This window comes from Oncorhynchus mykiss, chromosome 14, assembly GCF_057628025.1.
Source record: "Oncorhynchus mykiss isolate SJ-2025 chromosome 14, ASM5762802v1, whole genome shotgun sequence".
NCBI classification, from domain to species: domain Eukaryota; kingdom Metazoa; phylum Chordata; class Actinopteri; order Salmoniformes; family Salmonidae; genus Oncorhynchus; species Oncorhynchus mykiss.
The window spans coordinates 38,955,694-38,982,500 of record NC_143035.1 but is presented as its reverse complement, the minus strand read 5'-3'; the positions used below and the strand labels follow the sequence as shown (position 1 = coordinate 38,982,500).

Below are 26,807 nucleotides of genomic sequence, written 5' to 3'. Positions count from 1 at the left end.
ACATTAACAAAAACATAAAAGCCTTCAAATAAAATCATTTACCTTTGAAGAACTTCTGATGTTTTCAATGAGGATACTCTCAGTTAGATAGCAGATGCTCAGTTTTTCCAAAAAGATTCCTTGTGTATTAGAAATAGCTCCGTTTTATACATCACATTTGGCTACCAAAAAAAATCCATAAATTCAGTCCTCAAAACGCAAACTTTTTTCCAAATTAACTCCATAATATCGACTGAAAACATGGCAAACGTTGTTTAGAATCAATCATCAAGGTGTTTTTCACATATCTCTTCATTGATACATCGTTCTTGGAAACATGCTTTCTCTCCTGAATCCCAGGAGAAAATGACCGCACCTGAAGATTACGCACAAATTTAGACAAAGGACACCGGGCGGACCTCTGGAAAATGTAGTCTCTTATGGCCAATCTTCCAATGATATGCCTACAAATACGTCACAATGCTGCTAAGACCTTGGGCGAACGACAGAAAGTGTAGGCTCATTCCTTGCGCAATCACAGCCATATAAGGAGAGAATGGAAAACAGAGCTTCAGAAATTCTGCTAATTCCTGGGTGATGCATCATCTTGGTTTCGCCTGTAGAATGAGTTCTGGGGCACTTACAGACAAAATCTTTGCAGATTCTGAAACTTCAGAGTGTTTTCTTTCCAAAACTGTCAAGAATATGCATAGTCGAGCATCTTTTCGTGACAAAATATCGCGCTTAAAACGGGAACGTTTTTTATCCAAAAATGAAATAGCGCCCCTAGAGCTCTAAGAGGTTAAACTCTGTAACTGTTTTAAAGTCACCATTGACCTCATGGTAAAATCCCTGAGCGGTTTCCTTCCTCTCCGGCAACTGAGTTAGGCCTGTACTTTTGTAGTGACTGGGTGTGTTGATACACCATCCAAAGTGTAATTAATAACTTCACCATGCTCAAAGGGATATTCAATGTATGTTTTGTTTGTTAACCCATCTACCAATAGGTGGCCTTCTTTGCGAGGCATTGGAAAACCTCCCTGGTCTTTGTGGTTGAATCTGTGTTTGAAATGCACTGCTCGACAGGCACCTTAAAGATAATTGTATTTGTGGGGTACAGAGATAATCATGTTCAACACCACTATTGCACACAGTGAGTCCATGAAGCTTATTGTGACTTTTTAAGCACATTTTTACTCCTGAACTTATTTAGACTTGCCACAACAAAGGGGTTAAAATACTTATTGACTCAATACATTTCAGCTTTTCATAAAAAAAAAAAATATTGAAGTAATTTGTAAAACGTTCCGAAAACATAATTTCACTTCGACATTATTGTGTATAATAAACCAGTACACAAAATCAAAACAGAAAAACATGTCATACATTTAAAACTCAGGCTGTAACACAAGTGTTGAAAAAGTAGAGCGGTATGACTACTTTCTGAAGGCGCTGTACATAGGGAATTTGGGATGCAAGACCAGTCAAGCATCTATCTACTGAAATGATTTACTGTACAGCCAATGGGGATGAAGAAAGTGGCTGAAAAACATTTGATCCGGAATGGTTTTTAGGATCTAGATTTACATTGTTATTGGCACTGTACATGCTGTGTGGTCTAGCTTTACATTGTTATTGGCACTGTACATGCTGTGTGGTCTAGCTTTACATTGTTATTGGCACTGTACATGCTGTGTGGTCTAGCTTTACATTGTTATTGGCACTGTACATGCTGTGTGGTCTAGCTTTACATTGTTATTAACACTGTACATGCTGTGTCCTGCTGTGTAGTCTAGCTTTACATTGTTATTGGCACTGTACATGCTGTATCCTGCTGTGTAGTCTAGCTTTACATTGTTATTGGCACTGTACATGCTGTGTGGTCTAGCTTTACATTGTTATTTGCACTGTACATGCTGTGTGGTCTAGCTTTATATTGTTATTAACACTGTACATGCTGTGTGGTCTAGCTTTACAGTGTTATTAACACTGTACATGCTGTGTGGTCTAGCTTTACATTGTTATTAACACTGTACATGCTGTGTGGTCTAGCTTTACGTTGTTACGAACACTATACATGCTGTGCCCTGCTTCTAGAGCCGCTGACCCCGGTACACACATACCAGTCAGCATGGGTTCAAATCCCACCCATGGCTCTTCTGACTCACACCTGGCCTTCTCTCCACTGTTCCATCTGTTTTAAAGAACTATGTTTGAGAATCCTGCTGAATGACAATAAGAACTGGCTACCACTTGTTCTGCCTTGTTAGCCTGGGGAAACGGGCAACACATTGATCTGCCTCGTTAGCCTGGGGAAACGGGCAACACATTGATCTGCCTCGTTAGCCTGGGGAAACGGGCAACACATTGATCTGCCTCGTTAGCCTGGGGAAACGTTGATCCACAGCCCACTTCTTACATTGCTGTCATTAATTCTTCCAAATTGCTAACTACCTGTAAATTAAGTGTACGCTGATATGTTAATTACAGAAATAGAACAAACGTGGAACGGCATGGTGTATAATTATCAAGGTATCAGATGAACTACCGTGTGTAAATGTGCTCCAATGGTGGAAAACGGTCTCCATTCTCATACTGTAGTAAAAGTTAAGATATCCTTAAATAGAAAATGACTCAAGTGAAAGTGAAAGAGCCAGTAAAATACTACTTCAGTAAAAGTATTTAGTTTTAAATATACTTAAGTATCAAAAGTAAAATGTTGATTCCTTATATTAAGCAAACCAGACGGCACAGTTTCATTTTTGAAAATCAGCTGGGTTTTTTTTGGGGGGGGGGGTAGGTCAGGGGCACACTCCAAAACTCGTTTATAATTTACGAAGCGTTTGTGTTTAGTGAGTCCTCCAGATCAGAGGCAGTAGGGATGACCAGGGATGTTCTCTGTTTAGTGAGTCCTCCAGATCAGAGGCAGTAGAGATGACCAGGGATGTTCTCTGTTTAGTGAGTCCTCCAGATCAGAGGCAGTAGGGATGACCAGGGATGTTCTCTGTTTAGTGAGTCCTCCAGATCAGATACAGTAGGGATGACCAGGGATGTTCTCTGTTTAGTGAGTCCTCCAGATCAGATACAGTAGGGATGACCAGGGATGTTCTCTGTTTAGTGAGTCCTCCAGATCAGAGGCAGTAGGGATGACCGGAGATGTTCTCTGTTTAGTGAGTCCTCCAGATCAGAGGCAGTAGGGAGGACCAGGGATGTTCTCTGTTTAGTGAGTCCTCCAGATCAGAGGCAGTAGGGATGACCAGGGATGTTCTCTGTTTAGTGAGTCCCCCAGATCAGAAGCAGTAGGGATGACCAGGGATGTTCTTTGTTTAGTGAGTCTACCAGATCAGAGGCAGTAGGGATGACCAGGGATGTTCGCTGTTTAGTGAGTCCTCCAGACCAGAGGCAGTAGGGATGACCAGGGATGTTCTCTGTTTAGTGAGTCCTCCAGATCAGATACAGTAGGGATGACCAGGGATGTTCTCTGTTTAGTGAGTCCTCCAGATCAGATACAGTAGGGATGACCAGGGATGTTCTCTGTTTAGTGAGTCCTCCAGATCAGATACAGTAGGGATGACCAGGGATGTTCTCTGTTTAGTGAGTCCTCCAGATCAGAGGCAGTAGGGATGACCAGGGATGTTCTCTGTTTAGTGAGTCCTCCAGATCAGATACAGTAGGGATGACCAGGGATGTTCTCTGTTCAGTGAGTCCACCAGATAAGAGGCAGTCAGGATGACCAGGGATGTTTTCTGTTTAGTGAGTCCTCCAGATCAGATACAGTAGGGATGACCAGGGATGTTCTCTGTTTAGTGAGTCTACCAGATCAGAAGCAGTAGGGATGACCAGGGATGTTCTCTGTTTAGTGAGTCCTCCAAATCAGAGGCAGTAGGGATGACCAGGGATGTTCTCTGTTTAGTGAGTCCTCCAGATCAGATACAGTAGGGATGACCAGGGATGTTCTCTGTTTAGTGAGTCCTCCAGATCAGATACAGTAGGGATGACCAGGGATGTTCTCTGTTTAGTGAGTCCTCCAGATCAGATACAGTAGGGATGACCAGGGATGTTCTCTGTTTAGTGAGTCCTCCAGATCAGAGGCAGTAGGGATGACCAGGGATGTTCTCTGTTTAGTGAGTCCTCCAGATCAGATACAGTAGGGATGACCAGGGATGTTCTCTGTTCAGTGAGTCCACCAGATAAGAGGCAGTCAGGATGACCAGGGATGTTTTCTGTTTAGTGAGTCCTCCAGATCAGATACAGTAGGGATGACCAGGGATGTTCTCTGTTTAGTGAGTCTACCAGATCAGAAGCAGTAGGGATGACCAGGGATGTTCTCTGTTTAGTGAGTCCTCCAAATCAGAGGCAGTAGGGATGACCAGGGATGTTCTCTGTTTAGTGAGTCCTCCAGATCAGAGTTAGTAGGGATGACCAGGGATGTTCTCTGTTTAGTGAGTCCTCCAAATCAGAGGCAGTAGGGATGACCAGGGATGTTCTCTGTTTAGTGAGTCCTCCAAATCAGAGGCAGTAGGGATGACCAGGGATGTTCTCTGTTTAGTGAGTCCTCCAAATCAGAGGCAGTAGGGATGACCAGGGATGTTCTCTGTTTAGCGAGTCCTCCAGATCAGAGGCATTATAGGGATGACCAGGGATGTCCTCTGTTTAGTGAGTCCTCCAGATCAGAGGCAGTAGGGATGACCAGGGATGTTCTCTGTTCAGTGAGTCCACCAGATCAGAGGCAGTAGGGATGACCAGGGATGTTCTCTTGATAAGTGAGTGAATTGGACCATTTTCCTGTCAAAACGTAAAAAAAACGAGTACTTTTGGGTGTCAGAGAGAATGTATGGAACAAGTCTGCAAAAATATAAATAGTAAAGTACAGATACCACCAAAAACTACTTAATTAGTACTTTAAATTATTATTTCTTAAGTACTTTACACCAGTGCCTCAAAGTAACCTTGGGTTTCATCCACCTTCTGCTACCTTAAAAGAACCTTAGGGTTCGTTCCAAATGGCACCCTATTTCATATATAGTGCACTTCTTTTTGTCCAGAGTCCATTCTACTCAGGTCAAAAGTAGTGTACTACACAGGGAATAGGGTGCCGTTTGTGTCAGCGCTCTAAAGTAGACAGAAGACTTGACCTTTTTGAAACTAAACTTTTAACTAAGCTAATATTTTCACTTAAGATTTCCTTCCGTGAGTTGAGAAAAATCTGTTTTACACCTTTTAGTGAGTCGTGTTATAAACTAAACGTTTCATCCTCCTTTCTGCTCGTTTCCCTTTTTTAAATCGCTCCATTGAAGTCGTCCACCGGTTCCGTTTCTCCATTCCAAAGCAAATCTGTAATTTAATATTTCTTAGCCTCATTAAATAACTGGATTTAAACTTAATAACCCAATACATTGCTTCCCTTTTAACTAATGATTCATTCCCTTGCCTTGTATAATTTACAGACTGTGTTTGATACAGATAATAACAGAATAAAGAAGTAAAAAAGGAGATAAATAACAGCTTTTATAAAAGTATTTGTTTTCGTCACAAATTGACACCCTAATTTTCCGAGTGCACTACGTTTGACCAAGGCTCTGGTTAAAAAGTAGTGTGCACCATATGGACCCAGCCTTAATATAAATAGTCTTCCCTTCGCTGTTTCCTTTCCTGTTCTCTCTTAAAGAGACTCGTTTCCCAAAATGCCTTTCCTTTCTCCCAGTTGCTTAGTCACTGGCTTAAATGGATACTTGGGGATTTTTGACAATGGTTTCTACTAGCATGCTAGCAGTTACCAAAGACATCTGGTCATTGCGCTAATGCTAGCTAGCAATTGCGCTAATGCTAGTTTGAAACTTCCTTCAGACTGCACACAGAGACATAAACATGGTATCCATGAGTTCATTTGACTCTGGGGGGAAATGGATAAAGGGCTTCATTGCCAAAATCCTGAACTATCCCTTTAAGATAACATCCTGCCAGAAGATATTAACTTTTTAGGAAGAGCCTTAAAACCAATCCGCCATCCCAGCATCTCGTTTCCCTACTCCTCCTCTTGTCCCGTGGATCTGAAACACAGTGGTAGGGTGAGTCCCAGTTGGCACCCTATTCCTTATAGTGCACTACTTATGACCAGTGAACCACATAGTGAGTGTAGGGAATAGGCTACCATTTCAGACACTCCCAGTTTATTCCAACAATAGCAGTTTCTACCAAGGCCTGTGTTCCAAATGGCACTATAAACTTTAAAATTCATTACTTTTTACCAGGTCAAAGCTATGATCCCTGATTTGATGTCACTTGTTAAATCCATTTCAATCAGTGTAGATGAAGTGGAGGAGACGGGTTGAAGAAGGATTTTTAAGCCTTGAGACAACTAGGACAATGATTTGATTGACAAAAGATTGAAGTACCTTTTTGAACAGTGTATGGTAGTAGGTGCCAGGCGCACCGGTTTGTGTCAAGAACCGCAACGCTGCTGGGGTTTTCACGCTCCAACGTTTCCCGTGTGTATCAAGAATGGCCCACCACCAAAAGGACATCCAGCCAACTTGACAGAGCTGTGGGAAGCATTGGCGTCAACATGGGCCAGCATCCCCGTGGAACACTTTCAATACCTTGTAGAGTCTATTCCCCGATGAATTGAGGCTGTTCTGAGGGTTAGCCCCGGTCCGGCTCCAGACTCATTTGGGTGAGGTTGTTAATTCACCATCTCAAATTAGAGCAACGCCTCTGTCCTTCAGTGGAACAGCAACACCTGGGACCTCATGCAGGAGCGCTCACATTTTAAACAGTGATGCTCAGTTGTCTTTACTTGATTCCCTGTAATCTCTTCCTTCCCTGCTTCTCTAAACGTATTGGAGAGAGCCTGAGGGGAGGAACATAAACATTTAGGGATTTGACAATAAGGCCCTTTATCTTCCCAGGGTCAGATGAACATGTGGTTAGCGCTTTTATGTCTCTGTGTGCAGTTTTAAAGGAAGTTGCTAACTAGCGCTAGCGCAATGATTGGAAGTCTATGGGGTATCTGATAGCATTCTTCTTGTCATTGCCGCTATACGCTAGTTAGCATTGGCTCACAAAACTACCTAAAACTTCCTTCATACCGGTCACAGAGACATAAATACGCTATTCTCGAGTTCATCTGACTCTGGGGAAGTACATAAAGTATCCCTTTAAGATCTTCTCCTCCAATGTATTTGGAGAAGGTGTTGAAAGCTATACAATTAACATTAAATTAAGATTCACCCCTGAATGACAGGAAGGAAGTTCTTCATTATGCATTTGTACCTGACTGTCACTGTGCCTCTACTCTTCCCCCCCCCCCCCTGTTGCCCCAAGGTTTCAGGGGAACATAAAACCAAACACAACTAAAACCATGAACGGTCGATTTTCCTTTTCAGTGCATTCATTTCCTTAACTTTTCTTTGGCTTTATTTATTTAACTTTTATTTTGATTCTGATATTGACAAAATATAACCGGTGCCCAAAGTCATCCGTGCTCTATTTACATGAAACATGTAGGCAAAAGCATGTATGTGACCAATAGGGACCTGACCCATCATCAACGCGTTGTTTACATGTGACCAATAGGGACCTGACCCATCATCAACACGTTGTTTACATGTGACCAATAGGGACCTGACCCATCATCAACACGTTGTTTATAACAAACTCGGAACACGTGACAGCAAAACGAATAGGGAGGACTTTGAAAAGAAACTTGAATCGGTGAAATGTTTACTGGTTGCTCAGGAGGGAAAGGGGAAGTCGAGATCTGCGGAAGACGTTTTCACTTAGTTGTGGAAACTACTGTAGATCAATAGAAAGGAGTGTATACTGCAAGTGTTGCGTTTTAGTTTTATGTGTGCCAAACAGGTGCTGTGATATTATAATTTTATGACCATTTGAAACAGTGTAAACAATATTAAACACGTTGTGGCGAAATCTGCACGGAGCCTTCACCGTGCACTGCCACTTTTAAGAGCGCATGAGCAGTAAGGAAGGAGGAAATAAAGAGAGCTCATTCAGCTCTTTGGGGAGGGGCTCTTTGGGGAGGGGCTCTTTGGGGAGGGGCTCTTTGGGGAGGGGCTCTTTGGGGAGGAGCTCTTTGGGGAGGGGCTCTTTGGTGGCGCGACAGTTTGATTGTGTGTGCTGTGCTGCAGAAGTTTAGTTTGTTTTCAGCGTGTGTAGTTTATAGAGTGTTTAACTCAATCATCGGCGTGATCGCTCTAGGTCGTGGTTGTTTTCGTTTGGGACCGCGCCCGTTATGAATCGCATGGATTAGTAGCAACATTGTTGCGAAGCTTTAACATACAAACCATCGGACAGTCAGACAGTACATCTGCACGCCTGAAGACCACAGCAAAGATCTCTCTTGTTCTCTTTCTCTTTTTCTCTTCCCTCTATCGTTCCAGTGCTTTACCCTGCAACAGACTCTCTATTTTTCCAATGCTCTTCCCATTGAAGTTCATTAGAGCTGGACTATTATTGCCCTGCCAGAAGTATTTGGGTGGACATTTCAGTTAAAAGGGAGGTTGCTTGCAAGTTGTATATTATGTGAACTGTATTGAGGTGTACTAATGACATGTGGCCGAGAAGATTGTGGACATTTTTAAGGCCTTTGTTGTGTCTATGAACACCCCCCACATTCATGCACTCCTCCACTGGACAATAATACATATTATTGCAAATCCTATGTTGATGACTGGGTTCTTTCTTGTATGAAGTTGCTGTTAAATTGCTCTGCCATTATTAGTATTATTATTATTGTATGAGGTATTCTTGTTGCGGTTACCCCTGTGCTGTGATGTGGGTTTTATATGGTGTGTATTCTTTTTTTCTCTCCACTGGCTATCTGGTAAACAGGCTACCCTCTAGGCAGTCTCTTCTGCTGATGTGTGTGTGTGGGTCTGGTAGTGGTACTCTCTCTATTCTACTCTTTTCCTTTCGGCATGGTTAATGCCTGCCTGGCGCCCGAACAAAATCATTCTTCACCCCTCTCTAATAAATACCGCTACAACGTGTATCAGAGAGTCTGTTCTATCGGGGGGGGGGGGGGGGGGATAAAAACAGTTGCATGCATTCGTGAATTGCAGTTTATTTTATTATTTAGGCGAATTATTCAAAGCTATCTTTGTTATTTAATTATTTATTTTTTTAAATGCTTGATTGCATTTCAAAACATGAATATCTCATAAATGCTGCGTGATGGCATGAACTAATAAATAATTGATTGATACTGGTAGCCTATATACGTTTTGAATTATAGACCTAAGTAAGTTACAGTATTAAGACTAGACGGGAAGGGCTCTTAGGCTTATACACTTATACAAGTGTTTATACAAGGATACTATACTATATACCAAGCCTACTAATAACAATACTACTTATTATTAGAATGACCATCACAACAATAATTGTAATAACAAGGAGATGAAAGAAAAGGAGGGTCTGGAGGCCGAGGGCTGGGAGCCGGGGGCTGGGAGCCGGGGGCTGGGAGCCGGGGGCTGGGAGCCGGGGGCTGGGAGCCGGGGGCTGGGGGCCGGGGGCCGGGGGCTGGGAGCCGGGGGCTGGGGGCCGGGGGCCGGGAGCCGAGGGCCGCGAGCCGAGGTCCTTTAAGAACACATTTTTATTTACAGCCTTACCGGGGAACAGTGGGGTTAACCACCTTGTTCAAGGGGCAGAAGGACGGCCTTACCGGGGAACAGTGGGGTTAACCACCTTGTTCAAGGGGCAGAAGGACGGCCTTACCGGGGAACAGTGGGTTAACCACCTTGTTCAAGGGGCAGAAGGACGGCCTTACCGGGGAACAGTGGGTTAACTGCCTTGTTCAAGGGGCAGAAGGACGGCCTTACCGGGGAACAGTGGGTTAACTGCCTTGTTCAAGGGGCAGAAGGACGGCCTTACCGGGGAACAGTGGGTTAACTGCCTTGTTCAAGGGGCAGAAGGACGGCCTTACCGGGGAACAGTGGGTTAACTGCCTTGTTCAAGGGGCAGAAGGACAGCCTTACCGGGGAACAGTGGGTTAACTGCCTTGTTCAAGGGGCAGAAGGACGGCCTTACCGGGGAACAGTGGGTTAACTGCCTTGTTCAAGGGGCAGAAGGACGGCCTTATCGGGGAACAGTGGGTTAACTGCCTTGTTCAAGGGGCAGAAGGACGGCCTTATCGGGGAACAGTGGGTTAACTGCCTTGTTCAAGGGGCAGAAGGACGGCCTTACCGGGGAACAGTGGGTTTAACCGCCTTGTTCAAGGGGCAGAAGGACGGCCTTACCGGGGAACAGTGGGTTTAACCGCCTTGTTCAAGGGGCAGAAGGACGGCCTTATCGGGGAACAGTGGGTTAACTGCCTTGTTCAAGGGGCAGAAGGACGGCCTTATCGGGGAACAGTGGGTTAACCGCCTTGTTCAAGGGGCAGAAGGACGGCCTTACCGGGGAACAGTGGGTTAACTGCCTTGTTCAAGGGGCAGAAGGACGGCCTTACCGGGGAACAGTGGGTTAACCACCTTGTTCAAGGGGCAGAAGGACGGCCTTACCGGGGAACAGTGGGTTAACTGCCTTGTTCAAGGGGCAGAAGGACGGCCTTACCGGGGAACAGTGGGTTAACCACCTTGTTCAAGGGGCAGAAGGACGGCCTTACCGGGGAACAGTGGGTTAACCACCTTGTTCAAGGGGCAGAAGGACGGCCTTACCGGGGAACAGTGGGTTAACTGCCTTGTTCAAGGGGCAGAAGGACGGCCTTACCGGGGAACAGTGGGTTAACTGCCTTGTTCAAGGGGCAGAAGGACGGCCTTACCGGGGAACAGTGGGTTAACTGCCTTGTTCAAGGGGCAGAAGGACGGCCTTACCGGGGAACAGTGGGTTTAACCACCTTGTTCAAGGGGCAGAAGGACGGCCTTACCGGGGAACAGTGGGTTTAACCACCTTGTTCAAGGGGCAGAAGGACGGCCTTACCGGGGAACAGTGGGTTAACCACCTTGTTCAAGGGGCAGAAGGACGGCCTTACCGGGGAACAGTGGGTTAACTGCCTTGTTCAAGGGGCAGAAGGACGGCCTTACCGGGGAACAGTGGGGTTAACTGCCTTGTTCAAGGGGCAGAAGGACGGCCTTACCGGGGAACAGTGGGTTAACTGCCTTGTTCAAGGGGCAGAAGGACGGCCTTACCGGGGAACAGTGGGTTTAACCACCTTGTTCAAGGGGCAGAAGGACGGCCTTACCGGGGAACAGTGGGTTAACTGCCTTGTTCAAGGGGCAGAAGGACAGTTAGTCCGATTTGTTTTTATTTACCTTGTCAGCTCAAGGATTCCATCTTGCAACCTTTTCAGGTTACAACGCCCAACGCTCTTAACCGCTAGACTACCTGCCACCCCTCATTACAGCATAGCAGAGATTTAAAAAACAGACCAATCTGTGAAATTATTTTGTCCGTCATGTTGCATGAAGCTTGGCGCTCACAGAATCAGTAGGCTATTACACAAAGGCATCCGAAGCAAGATTGGTCTTTTTTTTTTTCAGTAGAGATATAATGGATGATTTAATAAAGCCAGGCACATTTTAACAGCTAGGTTATTGATTATAGACCCAATTATCTTGGTTTCCTCTATCCGCAATTAGGCTAAGGCCAGGGCTGTTTCCTCGTCTCTGCTGCTGCCTCCTCCGCATTGTTCTCAATCTCAATATGCTGGTTTATTTAGTAATTATACACATTAGCAACTTGGGGGAAAAAGGTAGCAATTCAACGGTGCACTGAAGATTGTTTCAGAACCACGGACAGCGACCGTATCCAACGTGGGAGAAAGTGCTTTGTTACATACATACAAGACTTTTCCATGATATAACCGATATACAATTTCAGTGTCACGTTCTTTAAAGTGATGGACCGTGTCATCCCTGTAGCCTCCGCAATGGTTTAGTCCACTGAGACAGGCGTCAATCAGACAGGTGCCGTGACATTTATTTTTTTCTAGTGATTGCTCAACTATAAAAAAAAATCTTGGGCGACCAAACAATCGACCAGTCGACAAAATGGGGTCAGCCCTAGGTCTTATGTAGCTAAATTTGAATGTTTTTTTTTTTTTGTACATTGGATAAAAGTAGAGATTTAGAGATAGAAAATGGTTTATCGTACATTGCAGTTGAGGAACAATGAGAAGGTAATTATACTTTTAAAAGTCGATAAACTTGTAACCCTACATTTGAGAAAATGGCCCTTGAATGTTTTGGTCCAGCTACTGGAGAGCTCTTCCTTGTCGACACCCATTCAGCATCGTTCACACCCTCCTAATCCTTAGCCCCACCCACCTCATTAAGGATTCACATGTGAGGCCATGTGCTAAACAGCGTGAGGTAGTGTAGTAAACAACCGAAGATTTCGAGACTAAAAGTGGTGAAAATAGTAGCAAAAAGTAGTTTATCTAGTCCTTGGCCTATATCCTAATCTGACTTTGGTGCAGGTCATGTTGTTCTTCACAATACAAAGTGTATTAGTTACTCTCATAGTAGCAATATCAAAAATAGAAAGTGGCCAGATTAAAATATTGTATTCATATTATATAATGATTAGATGATTCTTACCCAGACAGTTGTCTAAATTGATGGGTCATGTGAATGAAATGCTATAATCACCTCCCAGCCACATCTAGCTAGGTGGATGAGTCACTACTGTCTAGACATGTTCATTAAATACAATAGATGGCTGTAATCACCTCCCAGCCACATCAAGCTAGGTGGATGAGTCACTACTGTCTAGACATGTTCATTAAATACAATAGATGGCTGTAATCACCTCCCAGCCACATCTAGCTAAGTGGATGGTCATGTAATCATCTGGCGAAGTGGAGTCTTTTGTTTAGACATGTAGCTAGCTAGCTAAACAATGAACCACAATTCCCAACCAATACAGTACTAGCAATAGATGTGATTGTCATAGCTAGCCACCATACATGAATCTGCAGGTAGGTTCAATGTTAGCTAGCTAGCTAGCTAACGTTAGGCTGTAACTAGCAATGCAAAATGGCTGTCTGATATACAACTGATATTACTACACAGATCATACACGTAACGTTAGCTAGCGAGCTAGCAGGCTGACGTTCCCTAGCAACCTAACAGTAAGCCTTAACTTGCAGTGAAAATTACTTTCTGATCAAATTAGAAACGTATAATGTCTGAAATTGTAGCTAGACTCTTTCCCGTTAAACATGGATGAACGCTTCACGGCAGACTGAAACCATTTTGACTCTGTTTTGTTTTCGTAGTTACAGTTTGTTTGGCCCACTTTGTCAAGTCACTCCGGTTCACACTGACCGTAGTAGTAGTAGTAGTAGCAGTAGTAGTAGCAGTAGCAGTAGTAGTAGTAGTAGTAGTAGTAGTAGTAGTAGTAGCAGTAGCAGTAGTAGTAGTAGTAGTAGTAGTAGTAGTAGTAGTAGTAGTAGTAGTAGTAGTAGTAGTAGTAGTAGCAGTAGTAGTAGTAGTAGTAGTAGTAGTAGTAGTAGTAGTAGTAGTAGTAGTAGTAGCAGTAGTAGTAGTAGTAGTAGTAGTAGCAGTAGCAGCAGCAGTAGCAGTAGTAGTCCGCCACAACCTTTTCCCACTGATCTTTGTCTTTGGCGCCTGATTTATAAGCAGTTAGTCAGGTATACCCTGTTCCCCACATGGTCAATCTACTGCATGTTATTCAGGTATACCCTGTTCACCACATGGTCCATCTGCTGGATGTTATTCAGTTATACCCTGTTCACCACATGGTCCATCTGCTGGATGTTATTCAGGTATACCCTGTTCACCACATGGTCAATCTACTGCATGTTATTCAGGTATACCCTGTTCCCCACATGGTCCATCTGCTGGATGTTATTCAGGTATACCCTGTTCCCCACATGGTCCATCTGCTGGATGTTATACCCTGTTCACCACATGGTCAATCTGCTGGATGTTAAACCCTGTTCCCCACATGGTCCATCTGCTGGATGTTATTCAGGTATACCCTGTTCACCACATGGTCCATCTGCTGGATGTTATTCAGTTATACCCTGTTCACCACATGGTCCATCTGCTGGATGTTATTCAGTTATACCCTGTTCACCACATGGTCCATCTGCTGGATGTTATTCAGTTATACCCTGTTCACCACATGGTCCATCTGCTGGATGTTATTCAGGTATACCCTGTTCACCACATGGTCCATCTGCTGGATGTTATTCAGGTATACCCTGTTCACCACATGGTCCATCTGCTGGATGTTATTCAGGTATACCCTGTTCACCACATGGTCCATCTACTGGATGTTATTCAGGTATACCCTGTTCACCACATGGTCCATCTGCTGGATGTTATTCAGTTATACCCTGTTCACCACATGGTCCATCTGCTGGATGTTATTCAGTTATACCCTGTTCACCACATGGTCCATCTGCTGGATGTTATTCAGGTATACCCTGTTCACCACATGGTCCATCTGCTGGATGTTATTCAGTTATACCCTGTTCACCACATGGTCCATCTGCTGGATGTTATTCAGTTATACCCTGTTCACCACATGGTCCATCTGCTGGATGTTATTCAGGTATACCCTGTTCACCACATGGTCCATCTGCTGGATGTTATTCAGTTATACCCTGTTCACCACATGGTCCATCTGCTGGATGTTATTCAGGTATACCCTGTTCACCACATGGTCAATCTGCTGGATGTTATACCCTGTTCACCACATGGTCCATCTGCTGGATGTTATTCAGTTATACCCTGTTCACCACATGGTCCATCTGCTGGATGTTATTCAGTTATACCCTGTTCACCACATGGTCCATCTGCTGGATGTTATTCAGTTATACCCTGTTCACCACATGGTCCATCTGCTGGATGTTATTCAGTTATACCCTGTTCACCACATGGTCCATCTGCTGGATGTTATTCAGGTATACCCTGTTCACCACATGGTCCATCTACTGGATGTTATTCAGGTATACCCTGTTCACCACATGGTCCATCTGCTGGATGTTATTCAGTTATACCCTGTTCACCACATGGTCCATCTGCTGGATGTTATTCAGTTATACCCTGTTCACCACATGGTCCATCTGCTGGATGTTATTCAGTTATACCCTGTTCACCACATGGTCCATCTGCTGGATGTTATTCAGGTATACCCTGTTCACCACATGGTCAATCTGCTGGATGTTATACCCTGTTCACCACATGGTCCATCTGCTGGATGTTATTCAGTTATACCCTGTTCACCACATGGTCCATCTGCTGGATGTTATTCAGTTATACCCTGTTCACCACATGGTCCATCTGCTGGATGTTATTCAGGTATACCCTGTTCACCACATGGTCCATCTGCTGGATGTTATTCAGTTATACCCTGTTCACCACATGGTCAATCTGCTGGATGTACAACAGTCACCCGGCTGCGGCCTTGTCCTGCTCTGAAGCCTTTACCCCGAGGCTCCATCATGTTGCACTTGACTTCTACAGTTCCAACTATTAACGTTCAAGTTCCCTCTCTCCCTTTTCCCTTTTACAGGAGGTTTCCCAAGCATTCCTAGAGAGCCAGGTATTCCCCACCTTCAGATACAGTACAGTAACACTCGGGCTGCAGCCCAAACACCAACCTATGACCTATTATAGTTGCACTACTTTTGACCCCAGAGCCTTAGGCCTTCTTGACCTATGTGCCCTAGTCAAAAGTAGTGCACTATATAGGGAATAGGAGGCCATTGGGGATGTAGCCTGAGACATTGGCTAAAGCCAGACACATAGGATCATATGAACTCCGTGTCCCTCTGATCAATGAGGGTGGTGGTGGGAAACATTACAGGTGGAAATACAGGTTGTCTCTAACTGCTGATCTGGGGTCAGATATAATGTGCTCCCAAATGGCACCCTAATGCCTATAATAGTGCATTACTTTGACCAAGGGGGGTCCACTTGGGGTCATTTTTGGGATGTATCTATATGGTTATACTGTATAATATTCCCAAGGTTAAGTAAGTTATCTGATCCTAGAGCTGTGGTTAAGAGGACAACTTCTACCTTAAGCACTGGCTAACCTTGTCTCCTCTCTATCTCCTCCCCCCCACCTCTCCTCTCGTCCCGTCCCCCTACCTCTCCCCTCGTCCCCCCCCCCCCCCCCCCCACCTCTCCCCTCGTCCCCCCCCCCACCTCTCCCCTCGCCCCCCCCCCCACCTCTCCCCTCGTCCCCCCCCACCTCTCCCCTCGTCCCCCCCCCACCTCTCCCCTCGCCCCCCCCTACCTCTCCCCTCGTCCCCCCCCCTACCTCTCCCCTCGCCCCCCCCCCTACCTCTCCCCTCGCCCCCCCCCTACCTCTCCCCTCGTCCCGTCCCCCCTACCTCTCCCCTCGTCCCGTCCCCCCTACCTCTCCCCTCGTCCCCCCCCCCACCTCTCCCCTCGTCCCCCCCCACCTCTCCCCTCGTCCCCCCCCCCCTACCTCTCCCCTCGTCCCCCCCCTACCTCTCCCCTCGTCCCCCCCCCACCTCTCCCCTCGTCCCCCCCCCTACCTCTCCCCTCGTCCTCCCCCCCCCACCTCTCCCCTCGTCCCCCCCCCTACCTCTCCCCTCGTCCCGTCCCCCCTACCTCTCCCCTCGTCCCCCCCCCCCCCCCCACCTCTCCCCTCGTCTCCCCTCCCTCCCTTCTCCCCTCGTCTCCCCTCCCTCCCTTCTCCCACCAGGTGGACAGTGCCATGTCTCTGATCCAGGCAGCTAAGAACCTGATGAATACGGTGGTGTCCACAGTCAAGGCGAGCTACGTGGCCTCCACTAAGTACCAGAAGTCCATGGCCATGCAGTCCCTCAACATGCCTGCTATCTCCTGGAAGATGAAGGCCCCAGAGAAGAAACCCCTGGTGAAGAGAGAGAAACAGGAAGATGGATCCAACAACAAGGTAATGGGAATCATGTTGTTTAAAGCTGTTGTCATCTGAAAGGGGGAACGGATCCGCTAGAGGTGAAGTTCGGACGAAAGCGAAAGCATTTGCTATGAATGTTTTCATGAATTTGTTGTTTTAAAGTAACGTCTTTTGTATAATCTCAAACGGACGTGGTAGTTTCCCCGCTAACGATTCCAGCTTTAATCACTTTGTCCACGACAGATAAACATAGTCCTGGATTTAAAAAGCTTTCAATGTGGAATCTAATTCCAGGACTAGGCTTAATCTGTGTCCGGGAAACCAGCCTTATATGTTTCTCATATGGCCTGTAAGGAGATTTAATGATGCAAGACACATTTCTATGAAAACAGACATTTTTAAAATAGTGTCTATCTTCTCAACTCAACTCTCAACTTTTTTTTAGGTCAAGAGGTCATCCCAAAAGAAGCACATCAACCCTGTCCAGGCCCTCAGCGAGTTCAAAGCCATGGATAGCATCTAGAGACGGAGCAGTCCGTTGGTCAGGGGGTGGTGAGAGGAGGTGGAGCTACAGGGTTGGGGATAGCGAGCCAGTTGGATGGTTGGAGACTCTTTTCTTGTTTTTGTTTTTTGTCTTGTCACAAAAATAGAAAGAGTGAGAAAATAAAAATAAGAATAAGAATTGTTTGGAAATCATTCCTCCTTTCCCTTCCCTGGTCTAGTCCAGCTGTCCGGTTTGACCTGATGTCTCTATACAGACTCACTAAGGTGGACCACTGAGCTCTCTCTCCTCTTAACAGTCTCATTGTTTCAATCAAACGACTGCATTCTGATTGCTCCGTTTCTGTCCTACCGTATGACGTCTCTAGGGGGAAAACAAAGCAAAAGGGCCCCACCCCCTCCATATACCTTGTTTTGATTTTATTCCAATGTTGGTATGAGAAGGATGGTTTCATTGATACTGTAAGATTTAATTCTGACAGCTAATCCTTTTTTGACCCCTGACCCCTCTACCCCTAACCTGTGATGTGAGATGCCCCCTGTGTATTTTATAGAATTACATTCTAACATATTTTACAATTGCGTTGACTGGTGGGAGGGTGTGTTGGAGGGTAGTCCACTGTGTGCCGTATATCATAGTGTAGATCTGACGGGTCTTTCCACTCTGAACCGTCTCTATTGTCTCGTTACTCTGGTGAAGCTTTGGGTTTTAAGTTTTGTTTACGTAAAAAAAAAAAAAAAAGTAGATTTTTTTTTTTTTCCATCTCGATGTGTTCTGTCTAATAAAAGTTTGACGTTTTAGTGGCGTATCCCTTCATACTTATTATACACTGGCTGGTTTCAACCCTGAATGCTGATTGGCTGAAAGCTGTTTGTCTATCGGACCGTATACCACGGTTATGAAGAATACATGTGTTTTTACTGCTCTGATTGGTAACCAGTTTATAATATCAATAAGACACCTCGGGGGTTTGTGGTATACGGCCGATGTACCACGGCCAAGGGCTGTATCCAGGCACTCTGCGTTGTGTCGTGCTTAAGAACAGCCCTTTAGCCGTGGTATATTGACCATAGACCACACCCCCAGGTCTGATTGCTATTGTAACACTGAATAGTCATTATTGAGTGTTTTTTTAAGTTCAGTAAATCGGTTTCTGTTGTCCTCTTTGACATTTAGAACTGTAAATGTTTTAGTTAATTAAAAATCTTTCATCGGTGATTTAAAAACACCAATCGGGACAAGTTCTTCCAGTTTAAAAAGTATTTTGTAAGGTGTTCCAAGATGATGATGCAGAGTACATAAAAGCCCTTTTACCAAATTCAGTTTGGACATTTGGAACAGTTAGCAGGATAAAGAGTAGTTTTAAAGAGTAGTCTGGATGAGGTGTTGTTTTCCCTGTCGTTACCCCCCACAGGTTTTAAATAGTAGTCTGGATGAGGTGTTGTCTTCCCTGTCGTTAACCCCCCCAGGTTTTAAAGAGTAGTCTGGATGAGGTATTGTGTGCCTCACTGTATGCAGAAAGCCAAAGCTAACAGAGAGAACAATCATTCTCTCACAGCCTTCTGGTTTAATACGTAACACAATCCCAGGGGACTTCACACACACATTGTACCACACACACACAGTCAATAAAAATCATGAAATGAGCTGACACACCCTGCTCAATCTCAAGAGTTTGATAAGTCAGTGAGGTTATAGAGGGGGTCTGGTGACTAGACCAGGCTGTAGAGGGGGTCTGGTGACTAGACCAGGCTGTAGAGGGGGTCTGGTGAATAGACTAGGCTGTAGAGGGGGGTCTGGTGAATAGACTAGGCTGTAGAGGGGGTCTGGAGGGGGTCTGGTGAATAGACCGGGCTGTAGAGGAGGTCTGGTGAATAGAATAACTTTGTTCACCAGGGCGTCCGGGCTCCATCGACTGTCAATGAGACCGCAGTGCATCCTAAATGCCACCCTTAACCCTCTTACCTATATAGTGCACTACTTCTGAGCAGAACTTTATAGGGTTGTCGTTTGGGCCGCTGCCCAGGGGCTAAGCAGCTAGATCGTCTGATCAATATTCCTCCTCCTAGCTGACACACCCTGCTCAATCTCAAGAGTTTGATAAGTCAGTGAGGTTATAGAGGGGGTCTGGTGACTAGACCAGGCTGTAGAGGGGGTCTGGTGACTAGACCAGGCTGTAGAGGGGGTCTGGTGACTAGACCAGGCTGTAGAGGGGGTCTGGTGAATAGACTAGGCTGTAGAGGGGGGTCTGGTGAATAGACTAGGCTGTAGAGGGGGGGTCTGGTGAATAGACTAGGCTGTAGAGGGGGGTCTGGTGAATAGACTAGGCTGTAGAGGGAGTCTGGTGAATAGACTAGGCTGTAGAGGGGATCTGGTGCATAGACCAGGCTGTAGAGGGGGTCTGGTGCATAGACCGGGCTGTAGAGGGGGTCTGGTGAATAGACTAGGCTGTAGAGGGGGTCTGGTGAATAGACTAGGCTGTAGAGGGGGGTCTGGTGAATAGACTAGGCTGTAGAGGGGGTCTGGTGAATAGACTAGGCTGGAGAGGGGGTCTGGTGCATAGACCAGGCTGTAGAGGGGGTCTGGTGAATAGACCGGGCTGTAGAGGGGGTCTGGTGAATAGACTAGGCTGTAGAGGGGGGTCTGGTGAATAGACCAGGCTGTAGAGGGGGTCTGGTGAATAGACTAGGCTGTAGAGGGGGGTCTGGTGAATAGACTAGGCTGTAGAGGGGGTCTGGAGGGGGTCTGGTGAATAGACCGGGCTGTAGAGGAGGTCTGGTGAATAGAATAACTTTGTTCACCAGGGCGTCCGGGCTCCATCGACTGTCAATGAGACCGCAGTGCATCCTAAATGCCACCCTTAACCCTCTTACCTATATAGTGCACTACTTCTGAGCAGAACTTTATAGGGTTGTCGTTTGGGCCGCTGCCCAGGGGCTAAGCAGCTAGATCGTCTGATCAATATTCCTCCTCCTAGCGCTGCTGCTGAGGGGGGTGGGAGGGAGGTGGAGGAGAGGGGGTGGGTGGTAGAGGGGGAGGGAGGAGAGGAGGTGGGTGGTAGAGGGGGAGGAGGTGGGCGGTAGAGGGGGAGAGAGGTGAAGGAGGGAGTAGAGGGGGAGGGAGGAGAGGTGGTGGGTGGTAGAGGGGGAGGGAGGAGAGGTGGTGGGTGGTAGAGGGGGAGAGAGAGGAGGGAGTAGAGGAGATGGGTGGTAGAGGAGTAGAGAGGGAGGTGGGTGGTAGAGGAGGAGAGGGGTGGTGGAGGAGGGGAAGAGAGAACTTAGTGAGAAGCTTTTTCCATGAATTAGTTAAAGCAGTGGAAGGTAATGTGGAAGTGTTAGCTGTGATGTTAGCTTGTTGTTCCATCAGTATAGACAACATCCCATTCCAAGTGGAACCCTAATTCCTTTATATTGCACGACTGGACGTAAATAGTGCTCTATACAGGGAATAGGGTCCCATTTGGGACTCACCCTAGATCATATAACGGCTCAGTGCAGTACGTAGGTTGGGCAGTGTAGTGGGTTTATTTCTTTAAAACAGGGCCCCTTTGGGTCTTCATGCTGCCATGCTTCCGCTTGTTTCTAAACATAGAGGCAGGTCACGTAGGGGCACGACGGCAGATGGACAGAATAGTGGTTTGCGTTTTTAGCTTGTTCGAGTTGTGACTTTGGGCTGCTGTGGTGTTATTTTTTGCAGTGGGTAGTAGAGACTATTAGATGGATGATTCTCGTTATGATACAAATCCCCCTGTTTGTGGTGAGAGAATAAAGAGGATTCCCAAATGCCTTCCTATTCCCTAGGTAGTGCGCCTCCTTTGCACCAGGCAGCCGTAGGGAATCGGGCGGCATTTGAGACTGAAGTGGTCAGGTTATATTTGCCGCGGACGTTGTTTTTTTTAACTTTTGGTTTTTATTTGAGAACTAGGAAGACACTGTAGGAGACACTGCCCTGTTTTACATATTCATGTTCCCAGCTTTCACTTCGTAATGAATAAATGATTCCCTGTCGCCCGCCTGTCTGTCTGTCTCTCATTCTGCTACTGCCGTCAACCGTTTTCAAGTCGTCCGAGTTGAACTCACTCCTTGCCTGCTTCCCAAATGACAACAGTAATGCACTAGTTGGGGGGGAAATAGGGTGACATTTTGGGAGGCACACTTCCCTTCGATTGTGTTCATGTATAGCTCTTGATTTTATGATCATGTCTTGTCTCTGTCACTACGTCTAATGACTTAAAATATAGTCAGGATTCTCTCCAGTACATCTACAACACTCCTGTCACTGCAGGTTGTTGTAATAGTCAGGATTCTCTCCAGTACATCTACAACACTCCTGTCACTACAGGTTGTTGTAATAGTCAGGATTCTCTCCAGTACATCTACAACACTCCTGTCACTACAGGTTGTTGTAATAGGATTCTCTCCAGTACATCTACAACACTCCTGTCACTACAGGTTGTTATAATAGTCAGGATTCTCTCCAGTACATCTACAACACTCCTGTCACTACAGGTTGTTGTAATAGTCAGGATTCTCTCCAGTACATCTACAACACTCCTGTCACTACAGGTTGTTGTAATAGTCAGGATTCTCTCCAGTACATCTACAACACTTCTGTCACTACAGGTTGTTGTAATAGTCAGGATTCTCTCCAGTACATCTACAACACTCCTGTCACTGCAGGTTGTTGTAATAGTCAGGATTCTCTCCAGTACATCTACAACACTCCTGTCACTACAGGTTGTTGTAATAGTCAGGATTCTCTCCAGTACATCTACAACACTCCTGTCACTACAGGTTGTTGTAATAGTCAGGATTCTCTCCAGTACATCTACAACACTCCTGTCACTACAGGTTGTTGTAATAGTCAGGATTCTCTCCAGTACATCTACAACACTCCTGTCATTACAGGTTGTTGTAGTAGGATTCTCTCCAGTACATCTACAACACTCCTGTCACTGCAGGTTGTTGTAATAGTCAGGATTCTCTCCAGTACATCTACAACACTCCTGTCACTACAGGTTGTTGTAGTAGGATTCTCTCCAGTACATCTTCAACACTCCTGTCACTACAGGTTGTTGTAATAGTCAGGATTCTCTCCAGTACATCTACAACACTCCTGTCACTGCAGGTTGTTGTAATAGTCAGGATTCTCTCCAGTACATCTACAACACTCCTGTCACTACAGGTTGTTGTAATAGTCAGGATTCTCTCCAGTACATCTACAACACTCCTGTCACTACAGGTTGTTGTAATAGTCAGGATTCTCTCCAGTACATCTACAACACTCCTGTCACTACAGGTTGTTGTAATAGTCAGGATTCTCTCCAGTACATCTACAACACTCCTGTCACTACAGGTTGTTGTAATAGGATTCTCTCCAGTACATCTACAACACTCCTGTCACTACAGGTTGTTGTAATAGTCAGGATTCTCTCCAGTACATCTACAACACTCCTGTCACTACAGGTTGTTGTAATAGGATTCTCTCCAGTACATCTACAAATGGAATAGACAACAGGTGGAAATCATAGGCATTTAGCAAGACACCCCCAATAAAGGAAATGGTTCTGCAGGTGGTGACCACAGACCACTTCTCAGTTCCTATGCTTCCTGGCTGATGTTTTGGTCACTTTTGAATGCTGGCGGTGATTTCACTCTAGTGGTAGCATGAGACGGAGTCTACAACCAACACAAGTGGCTCAGGTAGTGCAGCTCATCCAGGATGGCACATCAATGCGAGCTGTGGCAAGAAGGTTTGCTGTGTCTGTCAGCGTAGTGTCCAGAGCATGGAGGCGCTACCAGGAGACAGGCCAGTACATCAGGAAACGTGGAGGAGGCCGTAGGAGGGCAACAAACCAGCAGCAGGACCACTACCTCCGCCTTTGTGCGAGGAGGAGCTGGAGGAGCACTGCCAGAGCCCTGCAAAATGACCTCCAGCAGGCCACAAATGTGCATGTGTCTGCTCAAACGGTCAGAAACAGACTCCATGAGGGTGGTATGAGGGCCCGATGTCCACAGGTGGGGGTTGTGCTTACAGCCCAACACCGTGCAGGATGTTTTTCATTTGCCAGAGAACACCAAGATTGGCAAATTCGCCACTGGCGCCCTATGCTCTTCACAGATGAAAGCAGGTTCACACTGAGCACATGTGACAGACATGACAGTCTGGAGATGCCGTGGAGAACGTTCTGCTGCCTGCAACATCCTCCAGCATGACCGGTTTGGAGGTGAGTCAGTCATGGTGTGGGGTGGCATTTCTTTGGGGGGCCGCACAGCCCTCCATGTGCTCGCCAGAGGTAGCCTGACTGCCATTAGGTACCGAGATAAGATCCTCAGACCCCTTGTGAGACCATATGCTGGTGCGGTTGGCCCTGGGTTCCTCCTAATGCAAGACAATGCTAGACCTCATGTGGCTGGAGTGTGTCAGCAGTTCCTGCAAGAGGAAGGTATTGATGCTATGGACTGGCCTGCCCGTTCCCCAGACCTGAATCCAATTGAGCACATCTGGGACATCATGTCTCGCTCCATCCACCAACACGTTGCACCACAGACTGTCCAGGAGTTGGCGGATGCTTTAGTCCAGGTCTGGGAGGAGATCCCTCAGGAGACCATCCGCCACCTCATCAGGAGCATGCCCAGGCATTGTAGGGAGGTCATACAGGCACGTGGAGGCCACACACACTACTGAGCCTCATTTTGACTTGTTTTAAGGACATTACATCAAAGTTGGATCAGCCTGTAGTGTGGTTTTCCACTTTAATTTTGAGTGTGACTTCAAATCCAGACCTCCATGGGTTGATAAATTTGATTTTTGTGTGATTTTGTTGTCGGCACATTCAACTATGTAAAGAAAAAAGTATTTAATAAGAATATTTCATTCATTCAGATCTAGGATGTGTTATTTTAGTGTTCCCTTTATTTTTTGAGCAGTGTATATACACATTACCAGTCATACATACACATATACATGCATACATATACACATACATGCATATAAGTACATATACATATAAATAAATAAAATATATATCTTTAAAAATATATATATTTGCTTTATTACCCTGCAACCCTACCACCCCTCCCCCAATTGGAGCAAACTGGTGAACAACAAGGATTAGGCCTGACAAATTAGACAGTAGTCTACAAGGAACAAAATAGAACTCAATTGATTTGAACATGATTTCAATCTGACCGAAATACTGTATTTTTATATAAATGCCGTCATCTGGGTTTTCGTTTTAACCATATTTTTTATGTTGCTTGTTTGTATCAATTACGAAGACACTGACAACTTTATTTGTAGTCAGCTTTGTTCTGAAATGATCCGTGAACAGATGGATGAACCATGTGATTCTACGTTTAGCAGGGTGTATCGTCTTCTGTGTATAAAGTGACGTGGGAGGGCAACAGAAAAACAACAACATCTCATGACGCGCTCATTAGCTTGTCGTCTGAGTCGTCTGAGGCGTTAGATTACGAGCGTTTTCAAGTGGGGTCAGGGCTTGTCGTCTGAGGCGTTAGATTACGAGCGTTTTCAAGTGGGGTCAGGGCTTGTCGTCTGAGGCGTCTGAGGCGTTAGATTACGAGCGTTTTCAAGTGGGGTCAGGGCTTGTCGTCTGAGGCGTCTGAGGCGTTAGATTACGAGCGTTTTCAAGTGGGGTCAGGGCTTGTCGTCTGAGTCGTCTGAGGCGTTAGATTACGAGCGTTTTCAAGTGGGGTCAGGGCTTGTCGTCTGAGTCGTCTGAGGCGTTAGATTACGAGCGTTTTCAAGTGGGGTCAGGGCTTGTCGTCTGAGGCGTTAGATTACGAGCGTTTTCAAGTGGGGTCAGGGCTTGTCGTCTGAGGCGTTAGATTACGAGCGTTTTCAAGTCGGGTCAGGGCTTGTCGTCTGAGTCGTCTGAGGCGTTAGATTACGAGCGTTTTCAAGTGGGGTCAGGGCTTGTCGTCTGAGTCGTCTGAGGCGTTAGATTACGAGTGTTTTCAAGTGGGGTCAGGGCTTGTCGTCTGAGTCATCTGAGGCGTTAGATTACGAGCGTTTTCAAGTGGGGTCAGGGCTTGTCGTCTGAGGCGTTAGATTACGAGCGTTTTCAAGTGGGGTCAGGGCTTGTCGTCTGAGTCGTCTGAGGCGTTAGATTACGAGCGTTTTCAAGTGGGGTCAGGGCTTGTCGTCTGAGTCGTCTGAGGCGTTAGATTACGAGCGTTTTCAAGTGGGGTCAGGGCTTGTCGTCTGAGGCGTTAGATTACGAGCGTTTTCAAGTGGGGTCAGGGCTTGTCGTCTGAGGCGTTAGATTACGAGCGTTTTCAAGTCGGGTCAGGGCTTGTCGTCTGAGTCGTCTGAGGCGTTAGATTACGAGCGTTTTCAAGTGGGGTCAGGGCTTGTCGTCTGAGTCGTCTGAGGCGTTAGATTACGAGTGTTTTCAAGTGGGGTCAGGGCTTGTCGTCTGAGTCATCTGAGGCGTTAGATTACGAGCGTTTTCAAGTGGGGTCAGGGCTTGTCGTCTGAGGCGTTAGATTACGAGCGTTTTCAAGTGGGGTCAGGGCTTGTCGTCTGAGTCGTCTGAGGCGTTAGATTACGAGCGTTTTCAAGTGGGGTCAGGGCTTGTCGTCTGAGTCGTCTGAGGCGTTAGATTACGAGCGTTTTCAAGTGCACCGCTGATAAAGATGGTTTAGGGAAACTGCTTGGATGTTTATGGATGGTCCTCCGAAGGTTTTAATGATCAACTTAGACTTTTGGGAAACCAGGCCTAAAACCCTATGGGTGACTAATCCTATGGGTAACTAGCCCTGGCCCTATGGGTAAGTAACTAGCCCTGTGGGTAACTAACCCTAGCCCTGTGGGTAAGTAACTAGCCCTGCGGGTAACTAGCCCAATGGGTAACTAGCCCTGTGGGTATCTAGCCCTAGGTGTAACTAACCCTAGCCCTATGGGTAAGTATCTCTAGCCCAGTGGGTAACTAACCCTAGCTCTATGGGTAAGTAACTAGCCCTAGGGGTATCTAACCCTAGCCCTGTGGGTAATTAACCCAAGCCCTATGGGTACCTAACCCTGTGGGTAATTAACCCCAGCCCTATGGGTAACTAACCCTGTGGGTAATTAACCCCAGCCCTATGGGTAACTAGCCCTGTGGGTAACTAACCCTGTGGGTAAGTATCTCTAGCCCTATGTGTAACTAGCCCTGTGGGTATCTAGCCCTAGCGGTAACTAACCCCAGCCCTCTGGGTAAGTATCTCTAGCCCTATGTGTAACTAGCCCTGTGGGTATCTAGCCCTAGCGGTAACTAACCCCAGCCCTATAGGTAAGTATCTCTAGCCCAGTGGGTAACTTATCATAGCCCTATGGGTGACTAACCCTAGCTTTATGGGTAACTAGCCCTTGCCCTATGGCTAACTAGCCTTAGCGGTAACTAGCCCTGTGGGTAACTAACCCCAGCCCTATGGGTAAGTATCTCTAGCCCTATGGGTAACTAGCCCTATGGGTGACTAAC

General features: G+C 46.2%; 2 protein-coding genes and 1 long non-coding RNA gene across 4 annotated transcripts in view; all 3 read left to right on the top strand.

Moving 5' to 3' along the window:
* The window catches only part of LOC110489233 (catenin alpha-1), a 216,612-nt gene extending 198,489 nt beyond the window's left edge, over positions 1 to 18,123 (top strand). Inside the window, exons 19-21 of one of the 2 annotated variants that reach the window (XM_090198907.1) lie at positions 15,481 to 15,510; positions 16,645 to 16,857; positions 17,267 to 18,123. In XM_090198907.1, coding sequence (XP_090055033.1) covers positions 15,481 to 15,510; positions 16,645 to 16,857; positions 17,267 to 17,344 — 321 coding nt within the window. In that variant the 3' untranslated portion in view covers positions 17,345 to 18,123. The remainder of the gene's footprint in view (positions 1 to 15,480; positions 15,511 to 16,644; positions 16,858 to 17,266) is intronic. The other variant, XM_090198908.1, reaches the window with a different exon arrangement.
* Positions 18,124 to 19,939: 1,816 nt separating this feature from the next.
* Positions 19,940 to 21,333, top strand: LOC149978364 (uncharacterized). Its single transcript, XR_016486387.1, has 2 exons — positions 19,940 to 20,454; positions 20,553 to 21,333. It is a non-coding gene; the product is annotated as an uncharacterized LOC149978364 (long non-coding RNA).
* Positions 21,334 to 21,420: 87 nt separating this feature from the next.
* Positions 21,421 to 25,247, top strand: LOC149978363 (uncharacterized). The gene is made up of 3 exons (XM_090198131.1): positions 21,421 to 21,429; positions 21,735 to 22,340; positions 22,394 to 25,247. The coding sequence occupies exons 1-3, from the start codon at positions 21,421 to 21,423 to the stop codon at positions 22,739 to 22,741; spliced, it is 963 nt and encodes a 320-aa protein (XP_090054257.1). The 3' UTR covers positions 22,742 to 25,247.
* Positions 25,248 to 26,807: the final 1,560 nt, after the last annotated feature.